Below are 19,463 nucleotides of genomic sequence, written 5' to 3'. Positions count from 1 at the left end.
ATAAAATTTTTAAAAATATTAGAGAAAATAAAGATGCCATACACATTAGACAATTTTGGAATGTCGTATAAATTTTATGGCTCAACACCAATTCCTGAATTCTGACCATGTTTTCAGCCTCAGTAGAAAAAATTTTCTTTGTGGCACCAATATCATTTCTACAGTCTTACCTAGACTAGACCCAAATTGAAGCTACAGTGGCTTCAGTTTGGGTCTAGTCTTTGACTCCTATTGACTCTTAAGTTCCTCTTATGTAAAATGTGGATTGGGTCTCAGGTTTGCCTGGAATTTCTACTGTGAAAGGTATAGTCTCTTTCCTCAAGAATATCATGCTTTTATTAGTAAACAGGATAAAGTTTCACCAAAGCATGACAAATCTATTATATTCGTCTGCATATAGGAGCAAACAAGAGGATCCACTTGTGAAGTAGAGTTTATAGTTTTGAATTTCAAGGATGAAAAAACAGAAAGAAACTAAAGGAAAAGAAAAAATTGAGACAGAGATCTATTTATGCTTTTTTTAAGGGACGAAACATAGCAGAGAAATGAGATGAGACGAGTGACAGATAGCAGAAAAAAAAGGAAAGATTTCCAACTGAAGGGAAAATGTAATCCACAGTAGCAATGAGGAAAGGCATCCTGTAGAAAGTGATTCCAGATCTGACTTTTGATGTATAAACAGAAGGTTTTTTTGGTTGATAATTGAGGGTGATGAGAAAAATACTAATGGCAGAAAAAATGATACTAATTTTCCTCTTTTGTATCTTGAAAAGGTAAGTGTGATAGAGAGGATTATTGGGAAGAAAGAGGGCACCTCGGATTTCAAAATCACGATGAATATTTTTGTAGAAGATTGAGAACTTGTAATAAGTGGGTAATTGAGAATTTTGAATGAGTAGTGTGAAATGCGTGTATGGAAACGGGACAAAATTTATTTTTGTGCTACTTTATATCATAGAAGGGTTAGTTGTTAATCGTGGGCTTTTGCTGTCAGTAACCTAAAATTGTCCACTATCCTTTAGCTTCTGAAGTAAATGTCCAAGGAATAGTAGTGAAAGGAGAAGAAAAATGGTTTATTAAATTCTAGGAATGTATCTGTATTTCATCATGCAAAACTTTGATGAAATCTGTATTGGAGGAAAGAACTGAGTTTCTGGTCGAATGAATTTTTTTACTTCCTTATCCAAATGAAGCTGTTTAGTTTTAAAAGGCTCCTCAATGACAATTACTTATATAGCTGAAGAAATGGGAGACAAAAGGAGGGCTTCTCTGCCTCCCCAGGGTCTTGGTTTGCCTGGTGGATGGAAGGAAAATGTAGGAAGCACTTGCAGATAGCATACATTCTGGCTTTGAATGATCAGATGTGAATATGTTTCTTGGGATTTGAGGGAGGTTGGACAAGGGGTAGGTGTGGAAGTGCAGAGTGAGTTGGAGAAAGAAGTCTGGCAAGAAGTTGTAATGACTCAGGAAAGGAGATAGGAGTGTCTCCTTCCCTATGGGTAGAGGTAGACATTTTAGGAAAAAGAGGAAAAAAAAGGATAAAATTTTGTTATTATCCTCCAAAAACTTGTTATGTAAGATATAAATTTACTGATAGGAGATTTTGAAAATTAGTATCAGCTTTATATTTGGGCACATGATTTCATTGAGGCAGTTCTTTGGCAGAGCAGATTAAAATGATGTTCCTGAAATGAAACTAGAGTCTCCAAAATAATTGGCTCATTTTAAGCAAAATATTATTGATGGTCAACAGTGACTGGCACATAATAATTGTTTAAATATTTGTTGGCTAAGTCAGGGAATGAGTGATATGCTTTGGCAATTACTGACAGTATATAAAGGTCTCAGGGAAGTAGAAGACATCCACGCCTCAGAAGCATCTTCTTGAAACCCATCTCAATTCTCTCCTCTTGACAACATGTGTTGCAACTACTACGGCAACTCCTGTGGCTCTGGCTCCGGCTGTGGCTGTGGCTATGGAACTGGCTATGGCTGTGGGTATGGCTGTGGGTTTGGCTCCCGTTATGGCTGTGGCTATGGAACTGGCTATGGCTGTGGGTATGGCTGTGGGTTTGGCTCCCGTTATGGCTGTGGTTATGGAACTGGCTATGGCTGTGGATATGGCTCTGGCTCTGGCTACTGTGGCTACCGGCCATTTTGCTTTAGAAGATGCTATTCTTCCTGCTAAAACATCACTGTCGGAGGACCATTTGCTTCTAAAATGACATGTCTGAAGATAATGCTGATTCAAGGATTCGTACTCCAAGATTTCTATATCCAAGAATTACATGCTTGACAGAATCTTCGACCTGTAGCCTCACATTTCTTTGAATGAAATCATGGCCATAGGATCCATGGTGTCATCTGACTGTTTTCCAAATGTTATCTTTTGCTCCCTTAATCTCTGATTCTCTGTTATGACTGTGTTAATGATCATAACATCTACAGTTGCGGAAGTCAATCGTTTGTAATAAAAATGGTTCTTTATTCCTAAAAATCTTTGTGTACTTGCTTGTGAATTACTCTTTCTTGGGGTGTTTTGGAATCTCTTGAAAATTGGGCAAACAGTATGTTGGCTGAACCTTAGGTACTTCCTTGATATAACACAATTATTTCCTCTTATGCTTGCATCATAAATAATGTCTTCTCTACCTGCTTCTCATATCCCACATGCTCAGGTTCTCACATACCCAAGCACAAATCACAGAGTATTTCAGAACTGTGCTTTGGAAATGGCACTGAGTGTCTAGAATGGAGCTGGAGGGGGAAAGGGAGGCGAAGTGACACCTATTCAGGATGTTATGACAAAAGTCTCAGGGAGGAGATATAGCCTGAGTGCTGAAAGAAGTAATATAATCCCAGCACTTTGGGAGGCTGAGGTGGGTGGATCACCTGAGGTCAGGAGTTCGAGACCAGCCTGGCCAACATTGTGAAACTCTGTTTCTACTAAAAATACAAAAATTAGCTGAGCTTGGTGGCGCGTGCCTGTAATTCCATCTACTCAGGAGGTGGAGACAGGAGAATTGCTTGAACCCTCAGGAAGTGGAGGTTGCAGTGAGCCGAGATTGCTTGGGTGACACACTGAGACTCCATCACAAAAAAAAAAAAAAAAGTAATGCAATAGGAGAGATCACTTCTAGGATTGTTGAAAATTTTGAGTCAGGGTCAAGTGTTAGGCAAGAGGAAATAAAAACCTAAGAAAGGGTAGTTCAAAGAAAAAATATACTATCAAATTTATCTACATCTGACAAAAGTACAAATATATATGTTTGCTTACATGGAGGTTGAGAAATGCTATTTAATTCACTTAAATATTTTTGAATAGACACCATCCTGAAGACACAGAAGAAAAATTATAAGCAAATGTTCTGCTCTCAGAATGTTTATAGTCTAACAGATGAAGATTTAAAGAAGCAAAAATAGGCCAGATGTGGTGGCTCATGCCTGTTAATCCCTGCACTTTGGGAGGCTGAGGCAGGTGGATCACTTGAGGTCAGGAGTTCGAGACCAGCCTGGCCAATATGGCGAAACCCCATCTCTACTAAGAATACAAAAATTAGCCAGGTGTGGTGATGGGCGCCTGTAATCCCAGCTACTTGGGAGGCTGAGGCACGAGAATCGCTTGAACCTGGGAGATGGAGGTTGCAGTGAGCCAAGATTGCGTCATTGCACTCCAGCCCAGGCAACAAGAGCAAAACTCTGTCTAAAATAATTAATAATAATAATAATAATAATGAAGCAAAAACTAATTATAACAAATTCAGACAGATAATTGCTATAGAGGGAATGAAACAGCTTAATGGAGAGGAGATTAAGGTTTGAAGTACTGGAGAGACAGCTCAGGGAAGTATCTTGAGGTTATGACATTTGAGCTTATAATACAACATTTCCAGCAGCAAAGAAAGACTAAAAAGGACAGTAGCAAATGCCAAGGGGGACAGCGGTTCATTAAGTTTTGGGTATGATGAAGGTGATGACACATTTTTCAGTTAGAAAAGAGCAAGGTCTAGTATCTTAATGGAGTTCTTTTTAGATTGGGGTGGTCATAAAAATGAGATTAAAGGGTCTGTTCTAGTTTTCTGGCTGACTTTCTGATGTGGAGTGTTTACTGCTTCTTTGATTCTGATTTTAGTGTCCTTTCCTCCAGTTCTAGACCATCCAAACTCTATCACTGAAATCTTACAACAAAGAAAGTCTTCTGGATTCAGTAGAAACTTGTTATAATCAGCAGTAATAAATGTGTCCCTGTTTCATCCACACAACAGGGACCATTACACCAAGTCTGGCTCTCTGAGGTCCCTGGAGCTGGGTGACCCCACAAAATGCCTGGCTCTAAGAAAGATAGCCCTACAATCAATATCAGCCCAGGAGGAAATCTATGTCCAGGATAGAATCTGTCCGACTGATGGACAATAGGGGTTTCTTCCAAGAGGAGGATAGCTTTCCCATCTGGAGTATTTGTGAGTCAGATCTGAGGACTAACTGTGCTGTCTGGAACTCTGAAGTTATTATAGTATTACAAGCAGTGGATAACACTTAACTTATCTTCAAAACCTGAAATATTGTGATTATCTCAGTTTAAGAAAATTTTGAGACATTCAGCTTGTGTGCAATGAGAAAATGGTGATAATGTTAACAGAGACAGAGATGATAAAATTAGAGAAGGTTTGTGTGTGTGTGTGTGTGTGTGTGTGTGTGTGTGTGTGTGTGTGTGTGTAGATGCTCATGTAGGTGTGGCCTGTTTGGTGGAGGTTGGGAAAAACGAATATTTGAATTCACGTATGTAATCACATTATGGAGGAAAGGAAAAACTATTTATATTTCACAATACTTTCTGTGCTTGGAAAATGATTTAAGCTTCAAAGCTCCTTTAAAAAAAACACAAAAGTCTTTTTTTTGGGATACATTATTACATATTGTAGAGGCTCTAAATTGTAAAATCTAAATTGTAAAATTTGTTCTTTAACAAACATTAAGATTCATGTTTCAGCTATGTGCTGTGATTGGTATGGAGACAGAGAGATAAAACACATAGTCCCTTCTAAGAATTCAAAATCTTCAGCTGGACACAAAATACTAAATCATACATAGCAGGTATGCTTGTAGGTACGATGGCGTTACCAAGAAGAGCTCAAGGGGGAAACTTAAATCAGAATGTGGAAAGAGAAGGCTCGACAAGTGTCAGAAATTGCTTCCAAAGAATGATAGGAACAGAGCCATAAAGGATGAGGTAGATTTGGTCAGTTACAAGAGACAGAAAATGGAATTCAAGGCCAAGAAATTCAAGGAAAGAAGAAAATAAGCTGTCAGTTTATTGAAAGAGTAGGAGGCCCCACTGGGAAATTTTAATCAGTGTCCACCTCCATAAAAGAATTATCACGTCTCTTGAGTAAGCTGCACTGTCTGATATGGTGCTACTAGCCAGCTGTTGAGTTCTCAAAATGGGGATAATTCAAAATGAAATGCGCTGTAAGTGTAAAATACAGAGTAGATATCAAAGACTTAATAGAAAAAAAAAGAATGAAAGTATCAAATACATTTAAATTATTTGTTATATATTAAATGATAATATTTTGAGACATTAGGGTGAATACAATATGGTATAAAATTAATTCACCTGTTTCTTTTTATCTTTTTAAAATGTGGACATTGGAAAATTTAAATTTCTCAATGTGTTTCATGGTATATTTCTATTGTAGAGTGTTGTCCTAGAGGGCCAATCATAACAAACTGGCCACGTAAGGACACTGGCTAGAAAGAGAAGTCATGTTAGGCCACTAGCAAAGATTAGGAAGTCTAACCATGTTATCCAGGTATAAGGAGTAGATCAGCCTGAGGCAATAGGACCACAGTTGCCAGTGCTGCAGAATTCAGGGGAGGAGCAAAGTCCCTGTGTAGACAAATTTTCCATCTGGGATAGTTTATTCAGTAAATGTGTGTCTTAGTTTGTTTTATGCTGCTACAACAGAATACCCGAGACTGGGTAATTTATGATAAACAGAAATTTATTAGCTCATAGTTCTGGTGGCTGGAAAATCCAGTTATCAAAGTGGTGAGAGTCTTCCTGCTGCATCAAAACATGGCAAAAGGCATCACATGGTGAAAGACCAAGAGAGGGCAAGAGAGAGAGCAAGACAGGGTGAACCCATTCCCGCAATAACAGACTTGCTCCTGTGATAATGGTGTTAGTCCATTTATGAGGGTGGAGGCTTCAAGACCTAAACACCTCATAATGGTCCTACCTCCCAATACCTTCACAATGGCAATTAAGTTGCAGCATGAGTTTTGAAGGGGGCAAACATTTAAATCACAGCAATGGGATTGATCAATGTCCCATCTGTTTAGCTACAACGATATAAATACCTACCTCACACTATACGCATAAGAAATTCCACATTGATTAAAGTTCTGCACATGAAGGTTAAATTATGAAAGTACTAGAAGATGGTATAGAGTTTTAGGCATTTTGGCTCGGATTGTAAAGACCACAAAGAAAGAAAATCCAGATGATAGAGGTGTAAGACAAAAGTTGCAAAATATTGGCAATTTTAGTCAAATGAAGTACATATTTTCCATTTGAAAAACTAAAGGAAAAAATAATTTATGGGTCCTTCCTGAGCTTTAATATTCTTGCAGGAGTTAAATCGATTTGACTCTACCACTAAACAGCTGAGAGTCCTTGGGCAAGTGACAACTACCTGTGGCTTCTGTTTTCACATCTGCGACGTGTGTAAAAACAAAAACCATTAGGTACATGAAAGTTGCTTTACATCAATAATCATCAGAGAAATGCAAATCAAAATCACAGTGAGCTATCACCTCATACCTGGTGTGATGGGTATTATAAAAAAGATAAGAGATAACAAGTGTTGGCGAGGAAGTGCAATAAAAGAAACATTTGTGCACTGTTTTTGATGGGAACATAAATTCATACAGCCATTATGGATAACAATATGGAGGTTCCTTAAAAAATGAAAATTAGAACTACCACACGATCTAGCCCTACTTCTGGGTTTATATGTCAAAGATACAAAATCAGTAGCTCAAAGAGATATATGCATTCCCATGTTTGTTGCAGCACTATTTACAATAGCCAAAACATGGAAACAACCTAACTGTTCACTAATGAATGAATGAAAAAATAAATTGTGGTGTATATTTGTAATGAAATATTATAAAAAGGAAAGAAATTCTGCCATTGACAACAGCATGGATAAACATGGAAGGCATTATGCTAAGTGACAAGTCAGCCAGAGAAAGACAAATGCTGAGTAATCTTACTTATATGTGGAATCTAAAATGTAGAACTCAAAAAACAGAGTGTGGAATGGTGGTTGCCAAGGGGTTGGAGAGGTGGAAGAAATGGGAAGATGTTAGTTTAAGGGTACAAATCTTCAGTTACAAGAAGAATAAGTTCTGGAGATACAATTTACCACATGGTAACTAACTATAGTTAACGATACTGTATTGTATACTTGAAATTTGCTAAGGGTAGATCTTAATTGTTCTCACCATAAAACAAAACCAAAATGCTAATTATGTGATTATTGTGGTAACTTACTTGATTGTGTCAACCATTTCTCAGTAAATATGTATATCAAATCATCATATTGTATAACTTAAGCCCATATGATTATCTTTGTCCCTGATACCTCAATAAAGCTGGAAAATAATAAAAAACACAACTTACTTTACATTGTTTTTATAAGAATCAATGAAGTAATAAATGTAAGTGTGATTCAAAAATTAAAAGGGGATGTCTGCTTTGGAAAATGTCTATTCATGTTCTTTGTCCACTTTTTTCATGAAATTATTTGTGGTTTTCTTGTTGTTTAAGTGTTTGAGTTTCTTGTACATTCTGAATGTTAGTCCCCTTCAAATATTTTCTCCCATTCTTCAGGTTGTCTGTTCACTCTGTTAATTATTTCTTTTGCTGTGAAGAAGCTTTTTAGTTTAATTAAGTCTCATTCATCTATTTTTGTTTTCATTGCATACTTTTGAAGTATTTGTCATGAATTGTTTGCCTTGACCAATGTTCAGAAGAGTTTTCCCTAGGGTTTCTTCCAGTATTTTTATTGTTTCAGGTCTTACATTGCAGTCTTTAATACATCTCGAGTTGATTTTGTATATGGTGAGAGATGGGGCCCAGTTTCATTCGTCTGCATATAGCAATCCAATTTTCCCAGCATCATTTATTGAAGAGGATGTCCTTTCCCCAATGTATGTTCTTGTTGACTTAGTCAAAGAACAGCTGGCTATAAATAATATGGCTTTATTTCCGGGTTCTCTCTTCTTTTTCAGTGATCTATGTATCTATATTTATACCACTACCACACTGTTTTGGTAGCCCTGTGATGTGTTCCTTGATTCTGTATTTTTACAAAACATTATTGTATAAAATGCTTCAGGCAAGGTAAACTGAGGTCAATTACATGGAAGTTCATTTTCTGACAGCATTTGGTCACTTTTGAAAGTTTATTACGAAAACATTACTTGACATATGTATATTTACACATATGTATATCACATACTTTAAAAATAGCAAAATTAAAATTCAAATCTCAAAATTTTAGTACAACAAATAGACCAATACAAGTATATACAGAAATTTGAAAAGCTGTTACTGTTTAGGAATGCTTATATTTGGGTAAAAGAAAAGGGGAAAAGAAAGAAAAAGTATTGTCTCCACCATGTATCAGGGTCATTGCTACACTACTTATATTGCCTGTGTATTTTCTGTAGGCCTCTTAATAAAATTTTAAATAAATGTAATTATTTTATTCCCATTTGGCAGTTGCAGAAACTGAGGTTCATCTAAGTTGAGGACATTTTCCATGGTCATATAATTAGGAAAAGACTCAGTCAGGAAATTAACCAATCTGTTTTCCAGGGAAAGCTATTTCTACTACAGAGCCTCTGGAACATGGAGGACACTGTACTGATCATCAATTTGTGGCCCCTCGGCATCTAATTCATCCTTCAGTATATTCTCTGTGCTGATAGATGGGATTCCTTTAAGTATTTCTCCTTCACTGTGAGCATGGCTTCAAGCTTTCTCAGGAGAGGATGCAGCAGGGACATTGCAGAGCTCCTGCATTTTTGGGTGTGGCACAGAAGGGCAGTAGAAGGTATCAGCAGTGTGGGTTAAGGATATCTAATGAAGCTCCACCTCAGTTTTGGGTCCAGAATATGCTGGAAATTATTATTCAGTAGAAAGCACCGATGTACAGCATAAACATCAGAGTGGTCCAATTGTTATGGATATCCGATTGTTAATTCGGTTCTTAAACACAAACAAACCTGTGTTTAAGAACAGAATTTAACAACTGGACGTCAACAACAAAGTTGTGAACCAAGGAATTCCCCTCACTTTAAGTGGAAAAATCAAAAGTTTATTCTATAAATTTTAAATGACACATATTACATAACTGACCTGTCAGACGTTTAACAAAAAATTTTTTTTCAAGCAAGAGAAGGTCATAGACTGCCTAGAAAAGGGGGGAATGGTCAAACTTTTCTTCAGAGAGAAGGAGAGGGTTTCAAGAAGTGGAGGTAGCACGTGGAAATCCCCAATTCTTTGTCCAAAAACCATGATTTAGTAATTTTTAGTGACTATGATAAGAAAAGAACACCAAGGTATTAGGAAAGAATAAGAAGAAATGATGATGATGATGGTATTAAGAGCAGTGAGTAGAACTCCTTATTAAATAGATAATTCTCAAGACCTTACAAGAACAGAATGATAAACATACATTTATAGGTCAAACATATTTTGGTGATGTGTTGTGTCATGGCTATGAAATGAAACTATGGAAAACAAAATTATGGTTGTATAAGCTTGTGTGTTTGGAACTTGTATATTTGTTTTCTTTTCAGGCATAAAAATATTCCTAGGGAAGTCATAAGCAAATTATGAATTCCAAAGAAAGTAGATGTACACAGAATGAGCTCATTTTAGGCAGATGATTATAAAATGAGCAAATAGAGCCCATGTGAGGATGACCCATGCATCCCTGGAAGTATATAAAGGTCTTAGAAGAGTAGAGGACACTCACACTTCAGAAATATCCTCCTACACCTCAACTGAAATCTAACCTCCTGAAATCATGTGTTGCAACTACTACAGAAACTCTTGTGGGGGCTGTGGATATGGCTCTGGCTGGAGTTCCGGCTGTGGATATGGTTGTGGCTATGGCTGTGGATACGGCTCTGGCTGTAGATATGGCTCTGGCTATGGAACTGGCTGTGGATACGGCTCTGGCTGTGGATATGGCTGTGGATATTGCTCTGGATATGGATTTGGCTCTCGTTATGGCTGTGGATACAGCTCTAGCTTCTGTGGCTACCGACCACTTTGCTACAGAAGATGCTATTCCTCTTGCTACTAATTATCACTACAGGTCATCCTTGGCTTTGCAATGGCTGTGGATATGGCTCTGGCTGTAGATATGGCTCTGGCTATGGAACTGGCTGTGGCTATGGCTGTGGATACGGCTCTGACTGTAGATATGGCTCTGGCTATGGAACTGGCTGTGGCTATGGCTGTGGATACGGCTCTGGCTGTGGATATGGCTCTGGATATGGATTTGGCTCTCATTATGGCTGTGGATACAGCTCTAGCTGCTGTGGCTACCGACCACTTTGCTACAGAAGACGCTATTCCTCTTGCTACTAATCATCACTATAGGTCATCCTTGGCTTTGCAATGACCTCTCCAAGGTCAAGTTCAATTGAAATCTCCCCTACCCATTATCTTCACATCTAAGTAAAGGTTGACTATGGTCACCTGACTATCTGAATGCATATAATAGAAGCTGTTGGCAGTGGATGGAGACTGAGTAGTTTCATCACATCGCTGAAGAGAGGAGATTTTATTCTGATTAATTTTCTAGTGTAATTTTCTAATGTAAGCTCTTACATCTTTTTCTGAATCTTTGTGCCATGACTATTTGCTGAAACACAAGAGGACTATATAATTGGAGCATACTAAAATGGAAAAAAAATAGAATTTTCTTAATAAAAGGCCTTACTCACTAAGAAGTCTGGTCTCCTTAATGTCTCCTTAATTTGAGGATTTGTGGCTGCCTCAAAAGCTGTGTGACCACAACTTTAAATAAGACAATGTTATTTTATTGGTTGAATCCAAATACTTGTGTTTTACATATTTCTTAATTCCTTGTATGTTAACTCTTTACATTTTTATTTAAACATGAGCACAAATATTAAGCTCAAAATTTTAAAACATGCATGAAAAAAGAATTAGAATAGAACCAAGAATGAGACAGGGGATCTACTCATGAGGTTAATGCACTATTTCAGCAATGACTATCTTGTTTGAGCTTAAGTCAAGGTAATTAAGAGGCAACAACATTAATTTAATGTTAATGGCTTTTGAAATATGTAAAACAAGAAATCTTAGACTAAGCAGATAAGTCTCCTACAAGTGCTCAAGATGGTGAGAAAGGATCAGGGCTCTTTTATGTTCCCACTCCCCACCCTTTCTGTATGACTTTCATACTCATGGTTTTAAAGTGGTTGCTGTGTATGACCAACATTCTGCACAAGTAAGGACAAATGATGAAGAGCATCAGGTCTTTTAAAACTTTGTCCTCTTATTTGGGAAGGGACACTCTTCCTGGAAGAATTTTGACTGCCCTTGTTTGTACACATGTGTACTGTGACCACTCTTAGCTAAAGGTGTGTAAAGAACAAAAAGGTGGTCAAGGGTTCTGCTAGTCAGTCAGCCATGTGTGCCCAGAGTTTGTAGGTCTTGGGGATCAAAAGGAAAGGACAGAAGACTGAGGAAGCAAAACCTCAGGTAAATGGCCGTATGTTCCTACAGCAATTTGAGTTTGGGAAGGGGTACAATTTATGACTTCACTCATTTTTTTCCTTCAAGTGTAGAGGTTTGAGCTTAATATACTCTCCTATTTATATCATATTACTGTTTGTCCACACATAGCTCTTTTCCCTTTTTCTATTTTTTTTTGTCTAACAGAGTAATTTATTTATTCTCTTACATTTATCTTTTATTTCCATTCTCACACTCATCTCTCATTCATAAACACCTTGTAATTTATTATTTTATATGCAATACCCCTTTTCATCTTGTCAGTATCCCCCAAAAGTTGGCCATTCTACTATATATTTTAAACCTGTTTAAATTGTATTATTATATATATATTTTAAAACCCCTTTTCTTTCAGCGCAATTGCAGTGAATGATTCATTTATGCTACTACATGTACATTTAGACTATTATTTCTCATTGCCATATGATACTTCACGTGGCTAATACACAAGATTTTGCCTTTTTCTATCTCGGTGATGCACACATAATCACACCCAGCTCTTCTTCAGCACAACATTGCTGCAATGAGCACGTGACCCTTATGGGCTTCTATGAAAGTCAATCCCAAAATCTGTCCTCACATATGTAACAATATTTGTTTACTCTAACATGCTAATGTTGCTTGTTTGCACAGTGACAAAGATATCATCTTGCTGTTTTAATTTATGTATCTCTGATTATTAATGGGTGTGAACAATTTTATTTCTTTCCATATGTGTTATCCTTAATATTTTCTCTTCCACATCCTTTGCTCATTTTCTAAACAGAGGTGTCTGTCTCTTTCTTATTGATTTGTAGGCATTTATTGTATGTTCCTAATAAAATTCCCTTGTTATTTTTGACACTGGAACAATCTCACCAACTGTCATTTGTTTATTTTTGTTAATAGTGTGCATAATTGCACCACATTGCAAACTGTAATTTCTGACTTTTTAGTCATTTAAAAGATGATATATATTATCTTTATTTCATTGATATTCTACATCTGTCAATTGAAAATTTTTACATTTCACTCTTTGATCATTAATCCACCTGGAGTCCACCTCTATATGTGGTGGTCCAGTTTCATTTTTCATTATATTAAGCTAGATTCTCCAGCACCACCTACTAAACAGCTCACCATTTGTAACTGATTGTTGGTGACCATCGTTAGTCTATGATTTTATCACATATACAAGAGTTGGTCTCTGGACTTTGTACTATGCTTGATTTATATTTATATTTCTTAGCATTTTTTAAAGGTTTTGCAGGGAAGGTATATGTGTGATACAGAATTAGGTTTATTCTGCTTTGTTTTTTCACTAAAGACAACTAGGTCCAATGGATAGAATTTAAAGACAGGAAGACTTAAAAAAATAAGACACTTTTCAAATGGCTAACACAGTATGAAGATGGAATAAGTTGTCTTGTTAGCATCCCTATCCTGAAGTTATTGAATAATTTGTATCTCCAACCCCTAGAAAATTCTGAGTAATTCTGCACTCTGAACATGGACCTAATTAAATTATCCACATCATTCACTTCTACTTTGAAATTCTGTGACTGTATATGTAAAGGATCATTGAACGTTAGTTGTAGGCAAGCTGGATAAGAATGATATGGCCTATAATGCCAAGAAATAATACTCAATTTTATTATAGAGTTAGGAAGAAGAATGTAAGGTTTCACATGAGTTTTGAGGCTAACCTACTGTTAGACCAAGTTTTAAATGATTTCTGGGAGTCCATGCAGAAAATGGTTTCCAAAGCAGGAGAAAGAAAGACAACAGATTAGTAATATCCTTGCAGAAGTGCTCATTAGAGTGGTAAGATATTACTGCAATAATGTGTGGGATCTATTTCAGTTATTGAAGGGATCCCAGAAAGTACTCACTGTGGAATGCATATATCAGTAGAAAAACATTATCTAATTACAATGGAAGACAGCGGAGAGGAGGAAAGAAAAGATCTACAAAACACCCAGAAAACAAGAAAATGCTCATATATATATCCATATATATATCCATATATATATCCATATATATATCCATATATATATCCATATATATGTCCATATATATATCCATATATATATCCATATATATCCATATATATCCATATATATATCATATATATATCCATATATATAATATATATATCTATATATACATATCCATATATATCCATATATATCCATATATATATATCCATATATATATATATAAACAAAGACCCAACTAAATGTTGCCTACAAGAAACTCACGTTGCTTTTAAGGACACATATAGATTGAAAGAACAAGGATGGAAAAAGGTATTCCATGCAAATTGAAACAAAAAAAGACCATATACATATATCAAATAAATTAGACTTTGAATTAAAAAAAACTGTAAAACAAGGAAAAGAAAGTCAGTATATAATGGTAAATGGATTAACTCATCAAGAAGACATAACAATTATAAACACATATGTACCCAATGTCAAACACCTAAAAATGTAAAGCAAATATTAATATACCTGAAGAGAGATTTACAATGTAATATTACTATTATTTTATTATTGTATTTTATTATACTATTATTATTATATTATTCTTTCATCAATGAACAGATTATTCAGATAGAAAATAGGTAAGTAACCATTAGATCTGAACTATACTTTAGAGCAAATGGACCTAATAGGCATATATAGGACATTTCATCCAACAGCAGCAGAATACAATTCTGCTCAAAACACAGAAAACATGCTTCAAAAGAAGTCTTAACATATTTAAGTTTTCTTTTGTTGTTTTGAAATGTGTTTCAAAACAGGTCTTAATATATTTAGGAAGACTGTGATTATATTAAGTATCTTTTCCAACCACAATGGTTTGAATCGACAAATCAATAATGGAAGGAATTTTGGAAAATGTGCAAATATATGAAAACTAAACAACATCATCATAAACAACAAATGAGTCAAGAATAAAAAGAAAGGAAAACTAAAGATATCTTGAAACAAACGAAAATAAAAGCACAATATACCAAAACGTTGGGATGCAGCAAAGGCAGATCTAAGAGGAGATATGCAGATATGGCTCTGCCTGGGGTTCTGTCTGTGGATATGATTGTGGCTCTGGATATGGTTGTGGATATGGCTCTGGCTGTGGCTATGGTTATGGATATGGCTCTGGCTGTGGATGTGGCTGTGGATATGGCTCTGGATCTTGCTATGGCTGTGGATATGGCTCTGTCTGTGGCTATGGTTGTGGATATGTTTCTGGCTGTGGATATGGCTCTGGCTGTCAATACGGCTCTGGATATGGAACTGGCTGTGGGTATGGTTGTGGATATGGCTATGGCTGTGGATATGGCTCTGGCTCTGGCTATGGCTGTGGATATGGCTCTGGCTCTGGCTATGGCTGTGGATATGGAACTGGCTGTGGCTATGGTTATGGATATGGCTCTGGCTGTGGCTATGGCTGTGGATATGGCTCTGGCTCTGGCTATGGCTGTGGATATGGAACTGGCTGTGGCTATGGTTGTGGATATGGCTCTGGCTGTGGATATGGCTCCGGCTGTCAATATGGCTCTGGATATGGAACTGGCTGTGGCTATGGCTGTGGATATGGCTCTGCCTCTGGCTATGGCTGTGGATATGGCTCTGGATATGGATTTGGCTCTCCCTACAGCTGTAAATACAGCTCTGGCTGCTGGGGCTGTCGACCATTTTGCTACAGAAGATGCTATTCCTCTTGCTGCTAATCATCACCACAGATGATCCTTGCCTTAACGATGACCTCTCCAAGATCAAGTCCAGTTGAAATATCCCCTACCCATTATCTTCACATCTAAGTAAAGATTAACTATGGTCCACTAACTATCTGAATGAACATACAAGAAGCTGTTTGCAGTGGATGGAGACTGAGTAGTTCCATCACATCACTGAAGACAGAAGATTTTATTCTGATTAATTTTCCATTGTAAATTTTTACATCGTCTTCTCTGTCTTTGTATTGTGGATTTCTGAAAAAGCACAGGAGGGCCACGTAATTGGTGCATACTACAAGGGAATAAAAATGGAAGTTTCTTAATAAAAAGCCTTATTCAGTAGGAAAACTGGTCTCTTATGTCAGAATCAGCATTAGTTTCAGGGTTTGTGGCTTCCTTACAAGATGGGTGATGGCAACTTAAAATGACAATATTTTATTGGTTGAATCCAAATATTGGCTCTTTTACGTATTTTCTAAATTCTTTGTATGTTAATTATTTACATTCATATCTAAACACAAACATGAACATCACACTAAAATATTATAATATGCATGACCAAAGGACTAAAATAAGGAGATTAGTGAGAAAAGGAATCTACTTACGAGGTTAATGCACTAGTCCTGAAATGACTGGCTGTCCTGGGCTTAAGTCACGGGAATTAAGAGGCAACATTATTAATGTAATGTTAATAGCTTTCAAAATACATAAAACAAGAACTATTGCACCAAGCAGATAAGACTACTACAAATGCTCAAGGAAGTCAGAAAACATCAGGACCCTTTTGCCTTCCCACTCCCCACTCCTGCTATGTGACTTTCATACTCATGGTTTCAAAGTGGTTGCTGTGTATGACCAACATCCTGCACGACTAAGGATAAATGATGAACATCAGGTCTTTTAAAACTTTTTTCCTTCGTTGTGGGGAAGGTGAACACTTCCTGGAAGACTTTTGACTGCCCTGTTTGGACACATGTGTTCTGTGGCCACTCTTATCTGAAGATAGGTGTAATGGAAAAAAAAAGGGGGTTGTGGACTGGGGTTGTGCTAGTCAGCCAAGAATGTGTGCCCAAATTTTATAGGTCTTGGGGATCAAGAGGAAAGGACAAAAGGCTGAGCAAGCAAAATCTTAGGTAAATTAATATATGTCCTTACATCAATTTTAGTTAGGGCAGGTGCACAACTGATGTCTTCACTAATATTTTTCTTGAAATGTAGAGGATTAATATACTCCCCTATTCATATAATGTTATTGTTTGACCACGCATGGATCTTTATGTGTTTTAATATTTTGCTAACATAATAATTTATTTATTCTCTTCTATTTCTTTTTGGTTTCCACCTTCATCTCTCATTTATAGCCATATTGCAATTTATCTCATATGCAACCATCCTTATTCATGTTTTCAAAGTCCCAAGAAAGTCGGTCATTTTATTAAATATTTTAAATCTATGTAAATGGTGTTATTTTATATCCTCTGAAGACCTTTTCTCTCTCAGTGCTATTTGTGTTGAAAGTCTCGTTTATGCTATTATGTGTAGATTTAAACTATCATTTCTAATTGTTGGTTGGTACTCCATGTGGTTAATACACAAGATTTTGTCCATTCAGTATCTCAGGGATGCACACTTAATCACACCCAGCCTCTTCAGCACAGCACTGGTGCAATGAACCTGTCCTCCATGGGCTTCTATGAGAATCAATCCAAAATGTAAATTGCTGAGACAAATGATGTGTTTATATTTTATTTTAGTAAGTACCATCAGGTTAGTCTCCAGGATGTCTGCATCAGTCCAAACTGCCAAATTGCAGCTTATATGTCCTCAAACATGTGCCAATATTGTTTTATATCACCTTTTAATGTTTTTTTGAGAAGTAAAAAGTTATCTTGCTGTTTTAATTTGCATATCTCTGATTACTAGCGGGTTTGAACATTTTCATTTCTTCCAGTATGTGTTAACCTTTGTGGTTTCTCTTCCATATCCTTTGCCCATTTTTCCATTGAGATTTCTGTCTTTTTCTTACTGATTTGTAGGACTTCATTGTATATTCTTGATAAATTTCCTTGTCATTTTTAGACACTGCAAATATCGCCAAAACTGTCATTTATTTTTGCTCATATCGTACATAATTGAACAAACATTTTAAATCTATGATTTGTTATTTTTTGAGAAGATCTACCTTATTTTTATGTCAAAGATATGCAACACTTTCTTTTATTATTTTTAAAGTTTTACACTTCACACTCAGATCATTAGTCCAGCTGGAGCCTACCTTTATATGCGGTGCTCCAGTTTCCCTTTTCACTGAATTAAGCCAGCTTCTTTAACACCACCTACTAAACCCTTTGTCATTGGTTGGTGTTGCCACCTCTATTCTCTGTTATTGCTTGTAAATGAGTTTATCTCTGTACTCTGTTTCGTGCTTGTTTTATGTTTAGGTTGTTTGGCATTTTTCAAAGACTTCTTGTGTGTATGTGTGAGACAGAAAATTAGGTTTATTCTGCTTTGTGTTTCCACTGAAGACCACAAGATTCAATGGGTAGAATTTAAAGACAAATAAATTTTACAAGATAAATTGTTTTTTCTGCAAAATATCATGTTTATGAAAAAAAAATGCAAGGATTAGCCAGGCATGATGGTGCACACCTGTAGTCCCAGCTATTCAGGAGGCTGAGGTGGGTGGATCACTTGAGCTTGGGAGGTTGAGGTTGCAGTGAGCCATGATCGCACCACTGCACGCCAGCCTGGGCGACAGAGTGAGATCCTGTCTCAAAAAAAAAAAAAAAAAACAAAAAACAAAGAAACTTTTTTTAAAGACTAGAATAGTGTGAAATTGGAATAGGCTGTCTTGTAAACATTTCTATCCTGAAGTTGTTGAAGAATTTGCATCTTCAGTTAGAAAAGTCTGAGTAAATATGTGCATTCAAAACTTGGGCTTAATTAATTCATTCACATTATTCACTTCTACTTTGTAATTTAGTGATTCTGTAATAAAAATAATTGAAGGTTGGGTCAGGGCAACATGAATAAGAATAATGTGACCCAAAAAGTCAGAAAAAATTATGCTCGATTCTATTGCAGAGTTAGGAAGGAGTATATCACGTTCAAAGTGAGCTTTGAATCATCTACCTACTGTTAGAGTCAGTATTTCTGGATTTCTGGGATCTGTACAGAAAATGCAACTCAAAGCAGGGAAAAGAGGAAGAAGATTAGTAAAGCCATTGCAGAGGAACTCATAAATGTGTTCATGGATTAATGCTATAATGAATATGGTCTGTTTCAGTTCTTGAAGGGATATAGCAACCTACTCACAGTAGGATGCAGAGAGATTAGGAGATATAATATGGTAATAGTTCAGTTGCCCTGGGAAACAGTCATCTCATTCTGGTAACTCTTCAAGGACAGTTGAGGTGATGATCATTTGCCAGGATTATGTCCTCAATGGCATATTTCTTTGCTACTTATTTCTTTTGTTACTTTGGTTTAGTAACACAATTGCTCCCTAAAACTCAGTTTTCTTACATATAACATGGGATAAAATATCTTCTCAAAGTTTTTGGGAGGTTCACATTTCATAGTATTTCCAAAGGCAATTTGCATAATGTGAATTTTTGTAAGATCTCTTCATTATAATGAATTTCTTTGCTCTATGGGAGGCTGCAAAGGGAAAGCAGTAATCAGGGTTTTAAGAGACTAATTAATACATTTATGCACAGGGCTCTCTAAGACATATTCCCTGTAATTAGTGATAGATGTTCTATAATTAACGTTTATATTTTCTTAAATCTCCAGATGTAACATCTAAAATTCTGAATATAAGCAAAATAGTCATACTCTCCAACATGATCTCTTTTCCTACGATACTAATCTTTTCAGTGATATCAA

The 19,463-nt window shown here is 36.4% G+C and overlaps 3 protein-coding genes across 3 annotated transcripts; all 3 read left to right on the top strand.

Moving 5' to 3' along the window:
• The first annotated feature begins 1,918 nt into the window (after nt 1-1,918).
• Nucleotides 1,919-2,672, top strand: LOC103785201 (keratin-associated protein 21-1). The gene has a single exon (XM_034947863.3). It carries the CDS (start codon nt 1,919-1,921, stop codon nt 2,186-2,188), a length of 270 nt encoding a protein of 89 aa, XP_034803754.1. The 3' UTR covers nt 2,189-2,672.
• Nucleotides 2,673-10,106: 7,434 nt separating this feature from the next.
• On the top strand, nt 10,107-10,388 carry LOC103785200 (keratin-associated protein 21-2). Its single transcript, XM_008965786.1, has one exon. It carries the CDS (start codon nt 10,107-10,109, stop codon nt 10,386-10,388), a length of 282 nt encoding a protein of 93 aa, XP_008964034.1.
• Nucleotides 10,389-10,418: 30 nt separating this feature from the next.
• On the top strand, nt 10,419-15,569 carry LOC117977371 (putative per-hexamer repeat protein 5). The gene is made up of 2 exons (XM_063601252.1): nt 10,419-10,687; nt 14,897-15,569. The coding sequence occupies exons 1-2, from the start codon at nt 10,419-10,421 to the stop codon at nt 15,567-15,569; spliced, it is 942 nt and encodes a 313-aa protein (XP_063457322.1).
• The last annotated feature ends 3,894 nt before the right edge of the window (nt 15,570-19,463 follow it).

Source organism: Pan paniscus, chromosome 22, assembly GCF_029289425.2.
Source record: "Pan paniscus chromosome 22, NHGRI_mPanPan1-v2.0_pri, whole genome shotgun sequence".
Classification (NCBI taxonomy): domain Eukaryota; kingdom Metazoa; phylum Chordata; class Mammalia; order Primates; family Hominidae; genus Pan; species Pan paniscus.
The sequence above is the reverse complement of the archived record's forward strand: the minus strand, read 5'-3'. Positions and strand labels throughout refer to the sequence as shown.

Coding starts and splice junctions, on each gene's coding strand:
- LOC103785201 (XM_034947863.3), top strand. CDS start 1,919: ATGTGTTGCAACTACTACGGCAACTCCTGTGGCTCTGGCTCCGGCTGT.
- LOC103785200 (XM_008965786.1), top strand. CDS start 10,107: ATGTGTTGCAACTACTACAGAAACTCTTGTGGGGGCTGTGGATATGGC.
- LOC117977371 (XM_063601252.1), top strand. CDS start 10,419: ATGGCTGTGGATATGGCTCTGGCTGTAGATATGGCTCTGGCTATGGAA. Junction 10,688..14,896: donor GCTACTAATCATCACTATAG/GTCATCCTTGGC, acceptor GGAGATATGCAG/ATATGGCTCTGCCTGGGGTT.